Raw genomic sequence first — 19,401 nt, 5'->3', positions numbered from 1 at the left:
TAAAGCACGGAAAATTTCAAAGAAGGGAACAGAAAAATGGGAAAAGCGCCCCCAATTTGATTCAGGCAATCATCCCAAAATGCTCACGGGACTTTAGACCTCATATGCTTACGCTGGGAATTTAGCTACGCTTTGGAGGGAAGAATCTAGGTTACGCATTCGCCCGGGGAGGAGTAGATTGAAAGGGGTTTTTATGGGAAGCAGGCAGCATTTCTAGCGACTATAGATTACGACCAATGTGCATATGTTGAACTAATGTACATCTGAGGTGTACATGGACATTCACGAAAAGGATCATTGACTTGGTTGATGTGCTCCTGAGATGAATGTGTCCTACTTGATTGAGCAGTGGACATAGACCGGGGTCCGCCGGTCCACATCCAAATGACAACTGTCGATGTACGTGAATATTTGACCATGCAGCTACACCGCCGGTGAATTGTGCCACAATCGCTGAAAGGCTCGGCCAGGTAGTGTAAGTGATCTACAGAGTTAATCTCAATTGAAGCCAAAACCGGAGGGTGTGTCGAATTTCTAGAAGCAACATACAGCTTTTAAGTTGGCGAATTTCGCATGTTTTTGACCCCACTATCGGATAATAACTGTGTTATGCATACATTATCAGTGCAAGCGCGCACCTACACACGCATAGTCTAGAGGATCTCATCACCTAGCTTAAGACTCACCTAAGAATGTTCAAGCCACCATTCTAAGCCCATTGAGCTAACTCCATCACTTCAGTTCCGGGTCTCAAACAAGAGTGGTTCTTCAATTTACACGGCAACATAAGGACACATCTGCTTGCCCAAGCAAGAAAATGACAATGACGACATATCGGGAATCGGATGTACTCCCCCGGCATTTTGACACAAATGTTCAAGGAGCTTGCATGAAGGTTGAGAGAGTAGAATAAACATATGGAGGCGAGCAAAGCTAATTACAGTTGGGATTACAGTATTGTCCAATCTTTTCTTCCCTCCAGAAGACAAATCAGGGCATATATATATGTAAAGAAGAAAGAAATAGATCTGAAGACGTGGGCATGAGCACGAGCAAGATTTTCTACACGGGGCAATATAGGCAGCGAACTACTGGCTAGCTCAGGAGAGACCTGAAAGCAGACATCAAGCGCTTTCTGCTGATACTTCACCCGCCATTTCTGGGTTATTGGCAGGTTTTGGCCTCCAGTCAGTCCTGGCCCTCACAATTTCAGCCCCAGTTTCGAGCCGAAGCAAGTGCTGGCATTCGACTTCAGCAGAGTTTTCATGGTCATCGATCCCATTGCCAGAAAGAGTAGTCAGGGACTGCAGCACGCTGTCCCTCCCACATTCCCTCCGGTACTCCAAGGTTATGGCAGAGAGCTCATGAGTCTCCAAAATGGGCAGTGGAGCACTCTGTGATTAGCGCCATGAACCCGTCATTAAATGACACGAGTAAATCTCCCATCAACAGATTATTGCACGAGACATGCATTTCATAGTCAACAATTGCAGCAAAAAACAAAATCTCTGAAAGAACAAAATTAGCAACAGGCGAAATGGAATGCTTTGAAATACGACCCCGTGGCACTAACTTGGTAGATAAATATGCCACCAACGCTGAGCTGATGTAAGAGAAGTTCTTTAATCCTTGAGTTAATACCACCAAAAACCCCAAATTTGGTACATCCGTGCCACATTTATCACAAACTAACTTTTGTGTCTCAAAAGCTCTCGAACTGGTACACCAGTGCCACATTTACTCCAAACTTATGCATTCGTGTCACACTTACACCAAACTATATCGAAAAAAATCTCAAACCGATATACCCATGTCACATTTACCTTCCAAAAAATCTCAAATTTACCATAATTTAGGGTAAATATCACACAGGCATCAATTTGGGGGTTTTTGTTGATATTGGCACTTAATCCTTTTCTATCTTTCACTTTTGAGAAAGAAGGGTAGCTTCCAGGAGATGCATCCTTGAAGGCACTTCTCCCTGATTACCTAAAAAATTATTTTTCTCAGGAACATCTGTGGAAGCCCCATGTGCCTAGCAATCAAAAGCTGCCTAATCATGTGTCAAATACGAGCCCCAGATAACCTTTTTAATTGTCAACCAAATGTAAGTGCAACAAAAATGGTGATACAAACTGAAACATGGACAGCTATGCATACAGATATGTTGCGCACCTCCACTATCAAGTTATTGATGACAGAACCAATCCCCATTAATCTATTTGTACAGCAAAGCAGATGGTAGTTAAACTTTATCCTTATCCGTATTTGAGTGCAGATAGTACGCTAATTTTTTTTAGGACAGACAGTACACTAAGATAACATGCATTGACTATTATTGAGACAACAAGACAAAAGGAGAGACAGGAGAGATGGGGCAAAATAGGGGCTTATTACGCTTTAAGTAATACCTCAAGAATCCAGCCTATGTACTTCACATTGTTGACATGCTGGTTGACATCTAAATCATTCCACCGAGGCTGCATGCAGTAAATACGAGAATGAAGACATCTTTAACACTTTTGAACATGATTTTGCCAGTAAATCTATAAAGAAGATGCGTACTTACAGTTAATATCTACAGAGAAGATGTGAACTTACAGTTAAACCTGATCGGACGAAATCTGCAATGCACTCATCCAGCTTTGGTAACTTCCTACTGTCCTCAGCTACCACAGGAGGAGAGCCCAGAAAATGAGGTTCTATTTCTCTCCGGACTTCTTCTGGAATTTTTGATAATCTCCTTGTATGTTTATTCATCATCACCCACACACTGCGGATATCAAATCCAGCCATGCACCAAAAGATGCACGTGTTATTGTCCCATTGTTACACAACCAACGGTACAAATCAAATTCCTCAGCGGAGAAGCAAAAACATTAATTGCTTATCTGTTCAATTGTTGTGTATGTCTCTCAAATAAATATTGATTACAAAGACCAATTTGAAAGCATGATGTGAAAAGGAAACATCTATGCTAAAAGAGCAAAAAAGAAAACAAAAATTATGGAGTCATGAAGCCTGTTGTGAGAGAATCTAAGTAGAGAATGCTGAAATTAATTTATAATTTAACAGGCTTTTTTCCATCAATTATGGAAACTCGAGTCATTTAAAAGGCCAACTCAAATTGTATTTATTCCAGAAATTCATACCTGGAGGCTCTTGTAAGAGTCTCTCCCGTTTTCACATCACGAACATGCCAATCTCGCCGCATGCCATTCTTTCCAGACCCACAAACCCATGTATCTACTTGAACGACATCTCCCCTGCAAGCAATATAAATATGCAATAAGTTGTCATTTGCTCATATTAACCCAAAAATCACTTCACATCGAACCTTCTCATGCATCACATAGAACCCGTGATTCTTGGTTACAACAATCAACACCGATGGTACAAGTCTTTACTTGCCAAAAACAATATGGTGGTCATGGGCCTCCTAATACTACATACGAGACTATCTTCTGGAAGGTCGCCAAACTTCAAAAATTCAACATTTACAACAGAATGATCAGGTGTATATAGACTTTAGAGAGATGCAAGCTTGTGCAAAACTATAAGTTATAGGTAATAGGAAAGGATGGAAATCTAAAACCATGTAGGATACATACTAGCACATGTCACAAACTAACCCCTAAATTTTGCAATCTTGCCGGTGTGAACATTCAAGATCCAAAAGCACCTTTTAACGTCAAGACTACCAAATTGGCTTCACGTCATGAAAGCCACAGTATAGTTTATACCTTAAAAGAGCACTGAATGGTAAGCTAATTCCCCATTCACGTGCGATGTGCCAAAACATACCTCCATTACATGGAGGCAGTTGTTCATGGTTAATCATCACTACTAGCTTAGGCTAAATGTACGTTATAGCACACTGTCACTTACATATTCTCAAGGCCAAAAAAACGTAGTAAAAGATCAACCCTTAGCAACAAGGATATCATGAGTTACGAAATGCATCAAAAAACCAAGCCAAGAATGCATCTTCCATTTTTTTGTTGTAGATATCTTGCTTACCAGCTGGGATATCGATCTACCAAAATCTGCATTTTAGTAACAACCCAGATCAGGTTTCTTTTACTCATCTCTGGGGTAGAACCAAAGCCATCAACAAGAAGTCCAGCGGTCTTAACATGGTTAAGAGCTGTCTCCTGGAGGAAAGGATAAATAAGTCTCAAGCGAAAGACATAGCAAACTGCCAAATAGTAGCTTTACTTACAAAAAAGAAAAAAAAAAAAACACAAACAAACAAACATGCTTGTTGGCCTGCACAAGTAAATGAACTGAAGATCCTAACTTACTATTTCAGGTTGTCTATTAGGTCCATACCTGTAAGTGATTCATTAGAGTCTCTATAGATGCCGTCCTATCAGCACCTATCTCATAAGATCTGATAGAAAAATTCTGCCTGAACACAAGACCATCTTGAACTATTCTCCCTAGACCAAATGGATCCGTTAGCATATCTGGTCGTCTTGGTTTCCAATCAAGCATCGTCCATTGCTTTTCTGCTGCCAAGAAGATGGTTGTGATAGCGGCGAGAAGCATGCTCCAGTCAGGCAACTGGTTAATAATGGTCCTTGGGGGAGGTGTTGGTGTCTCATCCTCGGTCTTCACAATGTCGGGAAATTTTCTCAAACCGACGGAGCTACCATTTATCTTGGGAGGGGCTTGTGCATTGGCCTTCACCTGCAAACCCTCGGAAGCAGATTTCGACTTCATTGGCCCCACACTTGCCGCCCCATTCCCCAGTCTGGTGGTGTTGGCAATGGAATCTGGCGAAGGAACTGTGAAGAAAGCAGAAGTTGCAGCTGTAGCAACCATGATGACAGTATACGTCACACGAGTACAATAATTTATCGGGGCCAATGAAGCTAATCCTCAACAGAAGGTATCATAAGGAGACATTGTTCCGCTGCAAGACAGTTCAAAAAGCCATCACCATTACAATTTACGACAATTTGACAAAACGAATAGTGATAAATCAAGTGATGGTCCCAACCGTGCACATTGTATGAAAGAGAGAGACACAGTCAATTCAATCTGTAGGTGAAATTCCGGTATCAGAATTAAAATGAAAACCACTAGAAAAGGCAGTAATTTCTGGCTTGAGAATGGGGTAATGTACTGAGACTAACGCCAACAAATCATTCGGCATTGTGGGTTAGAACAGTTCGACCAAATTCCCTTAGAAACAGCTTTTTTTTAGAGACTAAGAAAAAACCCTGCTCAATTGTAAACCTTCCGCAATTACAGACATACATCTTCTAAGAATCTCATCTTCTATGCTTCCACAGGAAGCACGCTCACTCTTAGCAAACGACAACAACGTAAAACGCAGACAAATTGCTGCTGATACCTCACACTTGTGCCCATTACAAAACTGTGCCAACAAAATGCAAAAATAGAATCCACGCATCAACGAAGTAGAAGAAAGCGAAAAAATTTGAACACATTACAGACACCTTCAGAGATACGACCACAGGAAAATAATAACAATGCTGAGACGAGTAGATCTGGCCTTAAAACCTGGAAAACTAACTTAGGAATTAGGAGTCTTCGTGCCTGAAGTAATATACGACCTCACAAAACAAAAACAAAACAAAAATGCCAGATTCAGGCGGTGATAAAACCGAAGAAACGGAGCGAAGAAGAAGGCGCGCCCTCAGCGCCACATCATCCATCTCCACACTGAACACGAACAGGAGGGAGGGAGGGAGAGAGAGGAAGGAAACAAACGAAAGCGAAGTTCGCTGATTCCAATGAGCGGTCAACGAAATCGCAATGCTATCTCCACACCTCAGGTTCCCGAGCGGCCAAGCGCTCCAAATGAAAACACAAAACGCGACGAAAGAAAACCCGAAAAAGGAGAGAGAGAGCGAGAGAGAGAGAGAGATCGTACCTCGATCTCGACCAAGCTCAGCGAATGCGAAAGAAGGACGAAACGAGAGAACCCAGAATGCGAGGGGGGACGAGGGAAGCGCAGGGGGGCTAGAGGGTCTCGTCAGATCTGAAAGAGAGAGACAAAAATGGAGGATGCCCTCCTCCCGTCTCTGTTTTTTGCCGTTACTTCTAGAGCGAATCGATTCCTCCTCTCTGTCTCGCTCTTGGCTTTCTCTCTCCTCCGCCTCACAGCTCTCTGTTTCCTCTCTGCTTTTTCAAATCTCTCTCTCCCCCCATCGTCTCCGTTGCTGTTTCGGAATTCGGAGGCTTTTCCTTCAAATTTTTTGGGGGGGTTTAGATTTAGCCGAAGCCCAAAAAGATGAAGATCTAGAGAGAGAGAGAGAGAGAGAGAGAGAGAGATGGGATTGAGTGGCCAGCAAATTGGGAGTGGATGTGAAATGGCTGTTGAGCGGCTTTTAAGCATTTATAGCCATCCCTCTCCCTCGCACCTTGGCCCCTCCCGCCTCTCTTTCAAAGTTTTTATCTTGCGTTTTATTCCCTTCCATTTGTCTCTTTTACATTTCAGGATAAACTTCGGCCCGACGTATAATGTCCATCCTATGCTTTTAATTCCTAAACTATATGAAGATGCTCAATGTCGTTTTTCACGAATCCGACGTTTTTACCGACAAAGCATGTTTCGGGTGGCGCGCCCTCCGTGACCCCTTGATGTCCGAATCACCTCCGACATCGAGCTCGGCTCATCGTCTCATCTCCATCCACGAGGCCCGAAGCAATTCGTCTAGAAGATCCGATTTTGAGAGAGAAGAAGTAACTGCTAATGTCGAGGAATGGGGTTATTTGGAGCCCTACCTTTTTCTTTTTCTTTTTCTTTTTTGGCATTTTGTAAAGGACATGGACAGAAAGATGGATGTGTTGCCTCATCATTTTAATAGTCAACTCAAACACATTTCCATATCATCAAACTTACTTGATTTGTCATTTGAACAAATTGAAGAATTACATTCAACATTCATCAATATTTCACGGATAACGTTAAACAAATTAAAATTTTGGAGACGATATTGAACATTAGACCAATGCTTTAAAAAAACCATTTATGTCATTTTCCATTTATATAAGTTGATTTATTTTTTTTTTTTGGAAAAGGGCATGGGGGTTTATATTGGGTTGTCTACTAATTACTATTATTACTCCCAAAATCTAATGAGAGATATTGTCACATCTATTTTTTGTTATTTCGATTTTAAACGGAGATTACGTTTGTTTTTGGTAAAAATAGGCATGTCCTCCGTCCGTCCGCTTGAGATCTCATTATATGCCACCTTCTTAGGGCTTTTTGTTTTTGGTCAAAACCTCCACACGGGGTTAGGGATGGGACTGCAAGGGTGATGAAGCAAGGTTTCGCAACCTGCACACAATGCAGCTTGTAAAATAGAATATAAACAAACTAATAAGAAAAATCTATTCATTTCACCGATCAATTCCGACTTTATGGATCGAGTCTTAATCCTACTCGCCAGAGTTTTTTTTCCTTACTAACGAGGTTATAATAATTTACATGTGCCAACTTAAAGAGAACTTGGTAAAAAGACTTATATAAGACTATAAGCAGAGAAAGGAATTATATCTAAACGTTTGGCATATCTTTTTGAAAATGGAAATCTTCGTAAAATCGAGAAAGATTTAAATCCAATATTTTCAAAAAGCAAGAAATTTAATAAAAGAAATCGTCACGTAATTATCTCAAATAATATTGTGATTTTATTTATTATTCGATAATGATCGATGAAATCAGGTCTTCATAACCGGGCTTCCATGGAACTCTTTTACATAGCAATGACAAAAATAAACACAATTGGAGTGTGAGAAATTTTTGAGATCTTCAGTTATTCATATTATTTACCATTTACCAGAAATTAAAAGCTACACAACTAAAAAAACATAAATTATCATGTGAGTAGTTACCAAAACAATCTTAAACATATTGTAATTGTGCCTCACGAAACTCTCACGAAGCATGGCCGTGGCCACCTCACCGGGGCCTTGCTGGCCACGGTCAGAGGCGGCCATGGCCTTGTGGCGGGATTGGCGAGGCGAGCCATGAGCAAGGCCACCTTCATTGGGGGTAGACGAGGCTGCCCTTGCTCAGCCGGACCGAGGCCCCGCAAGGCCGGGCCGGGGCTGCGAAGCCCTCACCGGCCACAATAGTAGTAGATTTAGGTTTAGGAAAGAAAAAAAAAAGAGACAAAAAATAAAAATAAAAGCAAAAAATTATTAAAATATTATTTAAAAATGTCCACGTCGGCGTTGGCGACGCCACATCAACACCGGCCACAAAGTGGACTGATTGGCATAATTACAAAAGCTTTAAGACTCAATTGACAAAAAAAAAGTTTATAACTAAATTAACACAATTATAATGGATTTGTGACTGTTTTGATAATTTTTCTACTATCACAAAAAATTTGAATTCCTACCTCGTCATTCATTTGTCATTTGTGAACAAGCTCGAGAACAATGCTCCATCAAAATGTCCTCCCGCATCGAACAAGCATAGACTACAACTGGCCAAAGAAGTTCAAATCACAATGCTTCTTTTGTTTCCCATTATTTGCTCAATCACGATCCCAAAAACTACTTTATTAATTATAAATTAAGTAAATTCGACCCAAAAAAATAAATTTAATTTTTTTTGCTAAAATAAATTAAATAACTTTCGTCTCTTACCGAGGAGCCAAGATATATATATATATATATTGTCAAAAAACCACACTTGGTGACTAAACAGACGACGACATATGAAAAACAGGTTTAAGAATTCTCAGAGTTTGGCAATGACTTCCAGACGAGTATAAGACGACATTGCTTTTGAAAATTACTGCAAGCGGGCAAAGGTCGTGACTTCAAGGATGAGATGACGGCAGCTGCAACTAAATCGGCTCTTGACTTTTGCACGAGAACCACTCATGGAGATTTAAAGCAGTTGGACCACCAAAGAAGTTATGTCTAATCGGTTCATTCAAATTGTATCGAAATTGTCGCGACACTGGTGCGGTCATGTTTGAATCGTAGAATCATCCTACGAGGGATGGCGGACGCATCATTAATCGTCAAACGTGTCCTTCAAGGATGAAGGAAATTGATTATCGACCGCCTCGATTGAAATCTAGATCTTTCACACAACTATGTTCAATGTGTTCACGGTAAGAACTTATTTTCATTATAACACATGGTTTTCTTAAATCGAGCAAAAGGGGTTGTCTAACTAATAACGTCAACCGACCAAAATAATAATAATAATAATAATAATAATAATAATAATAACATCATAGTTAATTAAGTTTAGATAAACACCGATGGTGTAGAATAAAAATTCAAGTACCGTCTTATTTTGGATTAATATCACAAAAAATCTCAAATTAGTATACCTGTGACAAATTTACCCCAAATTAATTTTTTGACCATGAAAAACCTCAAACCGGTACACTTGTGACAATGTTGTCCTTTGTTAGTTTCCATTAAATTTTACCATTAATTTGCTGAGTTGGATGATACGTGGCGGTTGACGGGTATACTGGTTTGAGATTTTTAACCTCCATTTGTCGTAGGCGTACTAATTTAAAAATTTTCATGGTATTAACCTAATTTAATACAAACTAACAGGGTATACAATGGTCACAAATGTACTAGTTTGAGAATTTTTTATAGTTAAAAAATTAATTTTGGGGTAAATTTATCACGGGTATATCAGCTTGGAGTTTTTAGTATTCAGAAAATTAGTTCAAGTTAAATTTGTCATAGGTGTATTAATTTAAGGTTTTTTGTACTAATAACCCATTTATTTATTCAACACACAAAAGCAGGCTCTTGAGATTGATATCCAAAACTGCTTAATTTATCCATTTTCCAAGTGTATTAAGTAATACAGGTCAAGAAACATTCTTTTCTATATCAACTTTCCTCAAGCTAGTTTTTGGAGAATAATAATTCTAAATAAAACCCTACTTGTCTAATATTTTAGATATATATAATCTATGCCATGTGCGTTTAAAGGAGTTAGGTGCGTGATTACAATTATCCACATGTCCATGTCCAAGAACAGCACAAGCCATGTGAGTCAAAACCCATGTCCAAAACCTTGTGTAAATTATTTTTTTATAATTGGATTAGTACTACGAAAAATTTCAAACCGATACGCATGTGATAAATTTATCCAAAATTAATTTTTTGACCATCAAAATTTGTATACACGTGACAAATTTACTATTCGTTAGTTTTCGTTAAATTGGGTCACTATCATGAAAAACTATAAACCGATACACATTTGATAAACGGAAGGGAAATATCCCAAACTAGTACACATGTTAACTACCACGTATCATCTAACTTAATAATTTAACAAAAATTAATCGATGGTAAATTTGTCATGAGTGTCTAGTTTGGAATTTCTCGCGATACTAATCCTTTATAATTTTATTTTGTCTTATATATGTATATGTTTATATCTTGTCGGCCTTGCTTTGTCGGTGGAAATTCAGGAGCCTGGTAAGAGAAGCAAAGTAATTTATTAAATCGATGAAATTCTGACCACAGTATGGAGATCCCACATTAAATAAAAAGTCGCTCAACCGTTCCATTTGCATGAACTTCCATGCAACACAACACACGCTTGGTTCGCCGCGATCGATTTTCTTCGTGGGACTCCTTAAAAATAGCTACCGTCCAGATTATTGCAATCCCTTAGCTCACAAACGAAACCAGACTTCTTTGGGCGATCCGACATGATTTTGCTACGTGGGCTGTTCTCCCAACGTTGGTTTTTCCGAGGTGTTTCTTCATGTTCTTCAAGCCACCAATTTCAAACAAGATACTGGGAAAAAAACGACAACCAATGACAGCGTACGCAAAAAAATTGTTGCAAAGCGTACGACCGTCTTCTCACGTATAAACCGACTGTACTTGTGACGAGTTCGAGGAATTTTATGGGACTAGTAGTTATTGTCCATCTCTGGCCTCTTTGCTTTGCCTAAATAGGGTTTTGTTATTATGTAGTGGCTTGCATCATTGAGAGCTAAGATATCTCGATTTGTTCAAAAGCTGCGATTTGACGGAGAAACGGCGTTCATTGTCCCAAAAAGTCCTACACTCATTATATGGTGGCCAATTCAGTCATGAATTTTTCAATTGTACAAAAGTAGTCTTAAATAATTTGTTGATTTGCCAATTTAATCTTAAACTTATCAATTGTGTCAATTTAGTCTTAAACCTTTTGAAATTTTTCCAATTGAGTCATAAGCCTACTGTTTGGGTAATTGACCGAAACGACTATATTGACACATCGTTGAAAAGTTTAGGGCTAAATTGATAAATCATCAAAATGTTTAGGACTAGATTTGTATAATAATTGAAAAATTTATGACTGAAATGGCAAAATTACAAAAGGTTTAAAACTAAAATGACAAAAGCGGTAGGTTTAAGACTGAATTGGCCACCATAGAATAGGTTTAGGGCTTTTTGGATAATTTTCTAAGAAATGAAATGATGCTTGCAAGGGTGGCTATGGATGAGAATGAACAGTGACGAAGATTAAACCTTTTCAACAAGTTTGAGCAACTGGGCATGTGCTCCCCATGTGCGCCGAATGAGGAGGAAGACCATTTATTTGAAGAAAGCGGTTGATCCCAGCACATCATCATCACTCAAATCGTTTCGAGATCTAAACAAGTAGAGGTTGGTGAATGACCAAACTCATCAACTTCATGTCGCAACACACGCCATGTTAGTTCTTCTTATCCAAATACAAATGTGTTGGTAAAAACTACATAAAGACCACATCCCACACACGCCGATACAAGCAAGCAAGCATTGGGGCATCCCGATCAATCGAGGCGTCCAAAGACTCGGTTTGCAAGTCGAAGGACACAGGTTTCCAACCTCGGTTTTATTGGTCTCGTAAAACCTAGGTTAATTTGAAAAGGTCGAGCCTGGGCTTATGTGTCTTGTCGGCTTGGGTTCCCAACTCACGCCCGATAAGGACGCAGTGACGGATTTATCCAGTAGGCAATTTGTGCTTCATTGGCGTCTTGAGTTGAACATTTCAATAGTGAATGAGGTAGGTCCCAATTAGACCCGTCAAACAGGGGGGTCGGGTCATAGATGATTTGATCCAAATAAATCGAATTTAACTCGTTTATGATCGGTTTATTGCAATGCAAATCTAGTTTCGACCCGACTCATATTTATAAAATACTTCCATACTAAATCAAATCTGGAAAAACTCGTACCCAAACTAAGGTGATAGTGCGGAATGAATGAGGCGAGATTCAATGAGGGTGATAGAAAATGAAAAGAGAGTTTTAAAGGTGGGTTGGATTTAAGTAAATTATAAAATAATTAATGACACATTTCAACTCATTTACGATCTATTTAAAACTTATATTACATTTGAATCAATTTATGACCCATTTATTGAATACAATGAACCCATATAGTATCCTAACCCATCATATATGAATTAAAAAATGAATTCGTGCTCTATTTTGATAGGTATAGTCTCAACCCTGGCCAAACCCGTTTTGGCATGAAAAAAGCATAGGGCATCCAAACATCACAAGAGATCGAGGTTAAACAAACAAGCCAACAACATAGAGAGGAATAATGACAATCGCTTGAAATGGGCATCGTTATCTATTTGGGCTGGTTATTAGGTCAACCGATCCAAATGACTGGATAACTCCTTTAACAACATCATGTGTAAAGATATGGGTTCCCACAAGTAATTTGTTCTTGAACAACTTGTCGTGTGATTTACAACACTAATGTAGAAAAGCTCGTCCTGGGAGCAATCAAATCGCCATTCGTGGGGCCATCCTCTGCCTCTTGCTGACAATCTGAATTCCTTTTACTGCATCGTCCTGCAAGGGATCGCAGTTCAGCTTCTGATCAGACCGGTTCCTCCGTACTCTTTTCTGTCGGCAAATGCCCTACCGACCCAAGAAGCACCGACAAGATTTTACTCTGACATGTACCCAGAGACTCACTGACGTCACTGTTCTCTTCTTGTTTCCTTTCCTGTTCCCTTCAGGTGAATTATGAAGGTTGCATCCAGAAAATGATCTGATGACGCATGGTGCTACATCAGTTTGATATGTCCTTTATGCTTTTGTGGAAGAATCCAAGCATTCAAAAGGTGACTCGTCACTTATTGAGCCGCGTTTTCGGACCATTTCATTAAGATAAAAGTACAGCATGAGTGTCAATATTTATGTATGGCACTCACTTTAGTATCAATATTTTTTTTTTATCACTTAAATGCCAAATCGAAAAAAAAAACGATCACCGAAGTGCCAATTTCGGACAAAAATGATTATTTAAGTGCTAATTCAGTCCAAACAGTACATGTGGCATTTTTTTATTAAATTTTTAATGTTAGGTGTCGATTTTTTTAAAAAAAATCAACCCACATGGCGTCCACGTGAATTGTTCGACTTAAAAATAATTATTTTTTTAAAAAAAGTAAAATTAAACAAAAACTAACCTATAAAATAATAAAATAATAATAATAATAAAAAAGAACATTGAGTTTACGGCGGCGAGGGGTGGGGGATAGCCGATGGGGGTTGCCGAGCCCTAGCGACCCCCGCCAAGGCCGCGCCCAATGACGGCTTGGAGAGGCTTGGTCGTAGCTAGGCGAGGCCGGCCGCACCCCGCCATGGCGAGGCTCGATCTCATCGTGGCTTTGCAAGGCTAGCAACGGCCGGGCCTCACCGACCCTAGTGAGGCCCCGGCAGGGGTCGCCAGGGCTTAGTGACTCCCCTCGGCCAATCCCCCCTCCCCCCCCCACCTCACGGGCCGTTGCGGGCGATGGTGGGGGCGGCGGCGACAAGGGCTCATAGCCCTCATTGTTACATCAGATTTTTTTTTTTTTAATTTTTTTAATTTTTTTAATGTTTTTAACTTTTTGTTTTTTTTATTGCTAACTTGGAAGCTCCGATTAGCCACGTGGATGCCGCGTAGGATTTCTGGCGAAGCTCACCGCAGTTGGCATCGAAATAACCATTTTTTTAAAAAAAAATAGCGCTTAAGTGATTTGAAAAAAATTATTAGTACTAAAGTGAATGTTGTACACAAATATAGGCACTCCAAATGTACTTTTGCCTTTTCATTAATGATGTTCTCTTCATGCAATAGAATTATCTAACCTTATTCCCCAAAGGTAAATCTAACACGAGTGTCTAGTTTGAAATTTCTCACGATATTAATCCTTTATAATTCTACTTTGTCTTATATATGTATATGTTTATATCTTGTCGGCTTTGCTTTGTCGGTGGAAATTTAGGAGCCTGGTAAGAGAAGCAAAGTAATTTATTAAATCGATGAAATTCTGACCACAGTATGGCGATCCCACGTTAAATAAAAAGTAGCTCAACCATTTCACTTGCATAGGCCAAAGGCATTGACTTAACCCATCTATGGAGCTTGCAAGGTATTTTAGGGGCCTCCAAATTGCCAAAAATCTCCATGTCCGTGTCCTTGGATTATCAAGAAATTTGTAGCCCATTAACCTATTTATATGACCAATTTTATTCTATCTAGAGATTGAATGCAACATACGCGATACCATATATAGTTAAATACATAAGGAAAAAGCTAGGAGACAAATGAGTAAGTTACTACAAATTTAATTATGGCGCCTAAAATCTCTCACTTGCTACAAACCCAGACAAGATACAACTTACAAGCAATTTTTGTATTCATAGCTCCCTATAAATGAAATATTCGAGCCGATGAAGTATAAACAAAAAATCCCAGTCTCATCTCCATCGCGCATGGTGGGAGATGGCTGGCGAGATCCGTCATAGTTCCTTCCGATGAAATTCACACTTGTCGGGCTGTGTTTTCATTCATTAATCTCGCGATAACGTCCTTGAAGCATATGTTCTTGATCTGCATGGCAAAGCTGATTCCAAGACGCTAGTTCGCTCTTCCTCATATTCTGCAACTGAATCAGCTCCACTGCTGCACATGCGTAAAGCTAGATTCTTGCAACGTTGGTTTGGAATGAGAGAAGCATTCTCCTAGAGGCATGTGGATATGTTAAGAGGCTCGGTCCGATGCAAACATCGGAAGGCCATAACCTTGAGGTCACAGAAGAATACAAATGCTAGAGACTATAGCTAGATCTATCAAACAGGTGAGTCGAGTTGAAAATGATCTAATCCAAATAGATTCATTTTTATCCGTTTTGATCCATTTTCATGTAATACAAATCTAGTTACACATATCAGATTCAATCCATATCCAACTCATACCTAAACCGACCCATATTCCTAAAACACTTACATATTTAATCAAATCTAAGAAAACTCATATCCAAACTAGGAGAGAGTGAGCGTGTCGAGAGGGAATGAAAAGAGAGTTATAGATGTGGTTGGGTCTAAGTAAGTTATAAATTCATTTATGACCCATATGTTGAATATATTTAACCCATATGATAATTCAGTCCATACGAAATGGGTTTATAACTCATTTTGATAGGTCTAACTATAACCTACGCTGAGCTTAAAGGTCCCAATAAAACATGTAGATGTAAGAAATTCTAAAGGCTGAATGTCCGATTATACATTGTCAAACAAAATCACGTATAATTATAACCGAATGCGGAAACGTAAGGAATCTTTACTTACCTCCAGCCATTGATGAAAACGATTAACAAATCGAAAGTCGCGGAGCATTGAACTGTCAACGATGGATGCTTCTAGCCAATTCCCCTCTCTGTGTGATGGTGTGTATTCTCTCGGAAAACGTACATTCCGAATGTACGTTAGAATGAAAAACTGACGATAGAGGATTTGGCTTAGACGACCCTTTTATATTCTTCCCTTCATATCCCTTCGGATAACGTCGTCCATCAAGACGTTATTATAACTTTTGGGCGTCGTGACTCTTGGGCGAGAACAATTATCACTCAAATTAATGCGGTCAATAAACGTTAATGAAATAATCAAATATGGGATCACATTATCTATAATATATTGTAACATTCTCCTACTTGATCCCAACATTTCATCAAACAAAATATTGAACTAAATTCACAAAAACTTCATGCTGAAGACAAAGCACATGAATCATAGCGATATGTCATCTTAGAACGAGTAGTATCTTCCGTGTATCACAATGCACCTTATATCATCTAAATCAGCCCATATGTTATAACATAACTTAATTAATAAATCCTATGTTTACTCTAGGTCTACTTAATGAATAAATCTTAAGTTTATTCCGGATCAAAGATGGCTATTTTTTCTCAGAATAAATGATTGTGTACACCAGAGTTGAGAAAAACGGCATAAATAAATAAGAGTTTTACAAATTCGTCCATAAGAATAAAATAATTATATGATAGGACTTATTCCCATCATAACCACATGATCCTTATATCTCATTGGTGGCATGCCTTTAGTTAAAGGATCAACTAATATCAATTTAGTGCTAATGTGTTTTATGACTACTTTCTTTTCCTTAACACGTTTCCTTATGACTAAATACTTAATGTCGATGTGCTTGCTTCAACTGCTACTCTTGTGATTTTTAACCATGAAAACTGCAGCTGAATTGTCACAAAACAACCTTAATGGCCTAGCAATGGAATCCACAACTCTAAGCCTTGAAATGAAACTTTTCAACCATACACCATACGATGTGGCCTCAAAACAAGAAACAAACTCAGCCTCTATAGTGGAAGTAGCAGCTAAGGTCCGCTTCGCACTCCTCTATAATACGGCTCCGCCAGCAAACATAAAGATGTATCCAGATATTGATTTTTGAGAATCAACGCAACTAGCAAAGTCCGAATCCATACAACCAACTACCTCCAGGTTGTCGGTTCGAATATACATAAGCATGTAATCGTTTGTACCTTAAAGGTACATCATCCCATTCTTTGTAGCTCTCCAAAGGTCAATACCTGGATTGCTCTGATATCTTCCCAACATTCCCACAGCGAACGTAATGTTAGGTCGAGTGCAAACTTGAGCATACATCAAGCTTCCGACAACAGAAGCATATGGAATGTATTTTATTTGTTCCCTTTCTAACTCGTTCCTCGGGCATTGGTTCAAATTGAACCTATCACCCTTCACAATAGGTGTTATACTCGATGAACAATCTTTCATCCGAAATCTCTCTAAAACTTTATTGATATAAGTTTCTTGAGACAGTCCCAAAATGCCTCGAGTTTTATCCCTATGGATCTTAATGCCAATGACATAAGATGCCTCACCCATATCCTTCATGTCAAAATTCTTAAAAAGAAATTATTTCACCTCATGTAGTAACCCATTATCATTGGTTGCAAGTAAAATGTCCTTCACATACAGCACAAGGGAACAAATTTTGCTTTCACCGATCTTATGGTATATACATTGATCCATGACATTCTCTACAAAACCAAATGAAGAGATGACACCATGAAACCTTAAGTACTATTGGCGGGATGCTTGTTTCAAGCAAAATATAGATTCTTTAAGCTTACACACCAAATGCTCACAATTATTAGAGGAGAATCCTTTTGGTTATTTTATGTTAACCTCTTCCTCTAGCTCTCCATCGAGGAACGTTGTTTTCACATCCATTTGATTCAATTCCATATCAAAATGGGCAGTTAATGCCAAAATGATACGGAGATAATCTTTCTTAGATACCGGAGAAAAAGTCTCTATGTAATCGATTCCCTCCTTTTGAGTAAATCCCTTGGCAATGAATCCGGCTTTATATCTCTCAATGTTACCCAATGAGTCCTTCTTAGTTTTAAAGATCCATTTTACAATCAATGACCTTCTTACCATTGGGCAACTCAACCAAATCCCAAACTGCGTTAGATGCCATAGAATTCATCTCTTCCTTTATGGTATTGTACCATAAATCGGAATTATCACAATTCATGGCTTGTGAAAACGTTTCTGGATCATTCTCAGCTCCTATATTATAGTCAGATTCTTGCAAATACACAACGTAGTCACTAGGAATTGTTGATTTCTTCATTCTAGTAGATCTTTTTAATGTTGCATCAACGTTCTCCTGGGAAATTTATTGTTGAATTGGTTGTTCAATATTTTTTGGTAATTGCTGAACAATTGGATCTACTAGATCAATATCAACGAGTTGTAGAGTCTCAATGATTGGTTGTTCAACAAATGGTTGGACTTGAGGGCCATTATGAACAATAAGCAATTTAATACTTGATGTGGAAGGTTGAGCATCTGAATGATCTTTCTCGGGAATAAGATCCCCAAATCGATCGCTCCTACTAATCAAGTCATTTTCAAGAAACTTCGCGTTTCTCGACGCCAGGAATCTAGTGGTATGAGATGAACAATAAAATCTGTATCCCTTGGACTTTTTGGCATATCCAATGAAATATCTACTTATAGTCCTTGGGTCTAACTTTTTTTCCTGTGGATTGTAGACTCTTACTTCAGACAGGCATCCCCAAATGTGCAAATGTCGTAAACTCGATTTTCAACCTTTGAATAACTCAAAAGGCGTCTTTGGGACAGTCTTGGTCAGAACTCGGTTCAATATGTACATTGTTGTCTTAAGAGCTTCAATCTATAAGGACTTAGGAAGTTTGGAGTTGTTAAGCATACTCCGCACCATATCCAATAAAGTTTGGTTTCTTCTTTCTGCTACACTGTTTTGATCCGGAGACCCGGGCATGGTGTATTGGGCAATTATCCCTTGTTCTTGAAAAAACTTCGCAAATGGACCAGGTGCTTTCCATCTTCAGTGTATCTATCATAATATTCTCCACCTCTGTCCGATCTTACGATTTTGATTTGCTTATTGCATTGTTTCTCTACTTCGACTTTAAATATCTTAAAGACATTTAAGGCTTTGTGTTTATTATGAAGCAAATAGAGATACATAAAACGCGAATAATCATCTATGAAGGTGATGAAATATTTTTGACCATGTAAGTCCATATCCCGACAACAAATATCCGTATGTATGATTTTTAATACTTCCAAGCTCCTCTTGGCACATTTCTTTGACTTGTTGATCTACTTTCCCTTTATGCAGTCCACGCAAGTATCATGATCAGTAAAATCAAAAGTACCAAGTACTCCATCATTTACTAATCGCTTAATTCTATCTATAGAGATATATCCCAATCTCTTATACCACAGCATAAAGGAATCTTCATTCACAACACATCGTTTTATACTATCGTTATCGTGAACATGCATCATGTTATAAAAGGAATTGTCTTGTAAATTAATTCAAAAAAGACCATCGGACAGAATATCATTCCCAACAATTTCAGATTTATATGACAAACTCAAGGTTGAGTCCGAAAAGTTAAAGGAGTAACCAAATGGTAATAGTCTTGAAATAGAAATCAAATTTCTAGAGAAACTTGGTGCATAAAAGGTCCTTTTCAAATTCAAAACAAAGTCACTATTGAGAAGTAATCTGCATGCCCCAATAGCT

General features: G+C 38.7%; 1 protein-coding gene across 1 annotated transcript; it reads right to left on the bottom strand.

Annotated features, from left to right (window-relative positions):
• Positions 1–885: 885 nt before the first annotated feature.
• Positions 886–6,348, bottom strand: LOC115754930 (palmitoyl-acyl carrier protein thioesterase, chloroplastic-like). Its single transcript, XM_030694120.2, has 7 exons — positions 5,906–6,348; positions 4,333–4,918; positions 4,021–4,154; positions 3,153–3,266; positions 2,602–2,773; positions 2,412–2,480; positions 886–1,394 (listed from the first exon to the last, which is right to left on the bottom strand). The coding sequence occupies exons 2-7, from the start codon at positions 4,825–4,827 to the stop codon at positions 1,125–1,127; spliced, it is 1,254 nt and encodes a 417-aa protein (XP_030549980.1). The 5' UTR covers positions 4,828–4,918; positions 5,906–6,348; the 3' UTR covers positions 886–1,124.
• Between the last annotated feature and the right edge of the window lie 13,053 nt (positions 6,349–19,401).

The sequence above is a fragment of the Rhodamnia argentea genome, chromosome 4, assembly GCF_020921035.1.
Source record: "Rhodamnia argentea isolate NSW1041297 chromosome 4, ASM2092103v1, whole genome shotgun sequence".
Classification (NCBI taxonomy): Eukaryota; Viridiplantae; Streptophyta; class Magnoliopsida; order Myrtales; family Myrtaceae; genus Rhodamnia; species Rhodamnia argentea.
The sequence above is the reverse complement of the archived record's forward strand: the minus strand, read 5'-3'. Positions and strand labels throughout refer to the sequence as shown.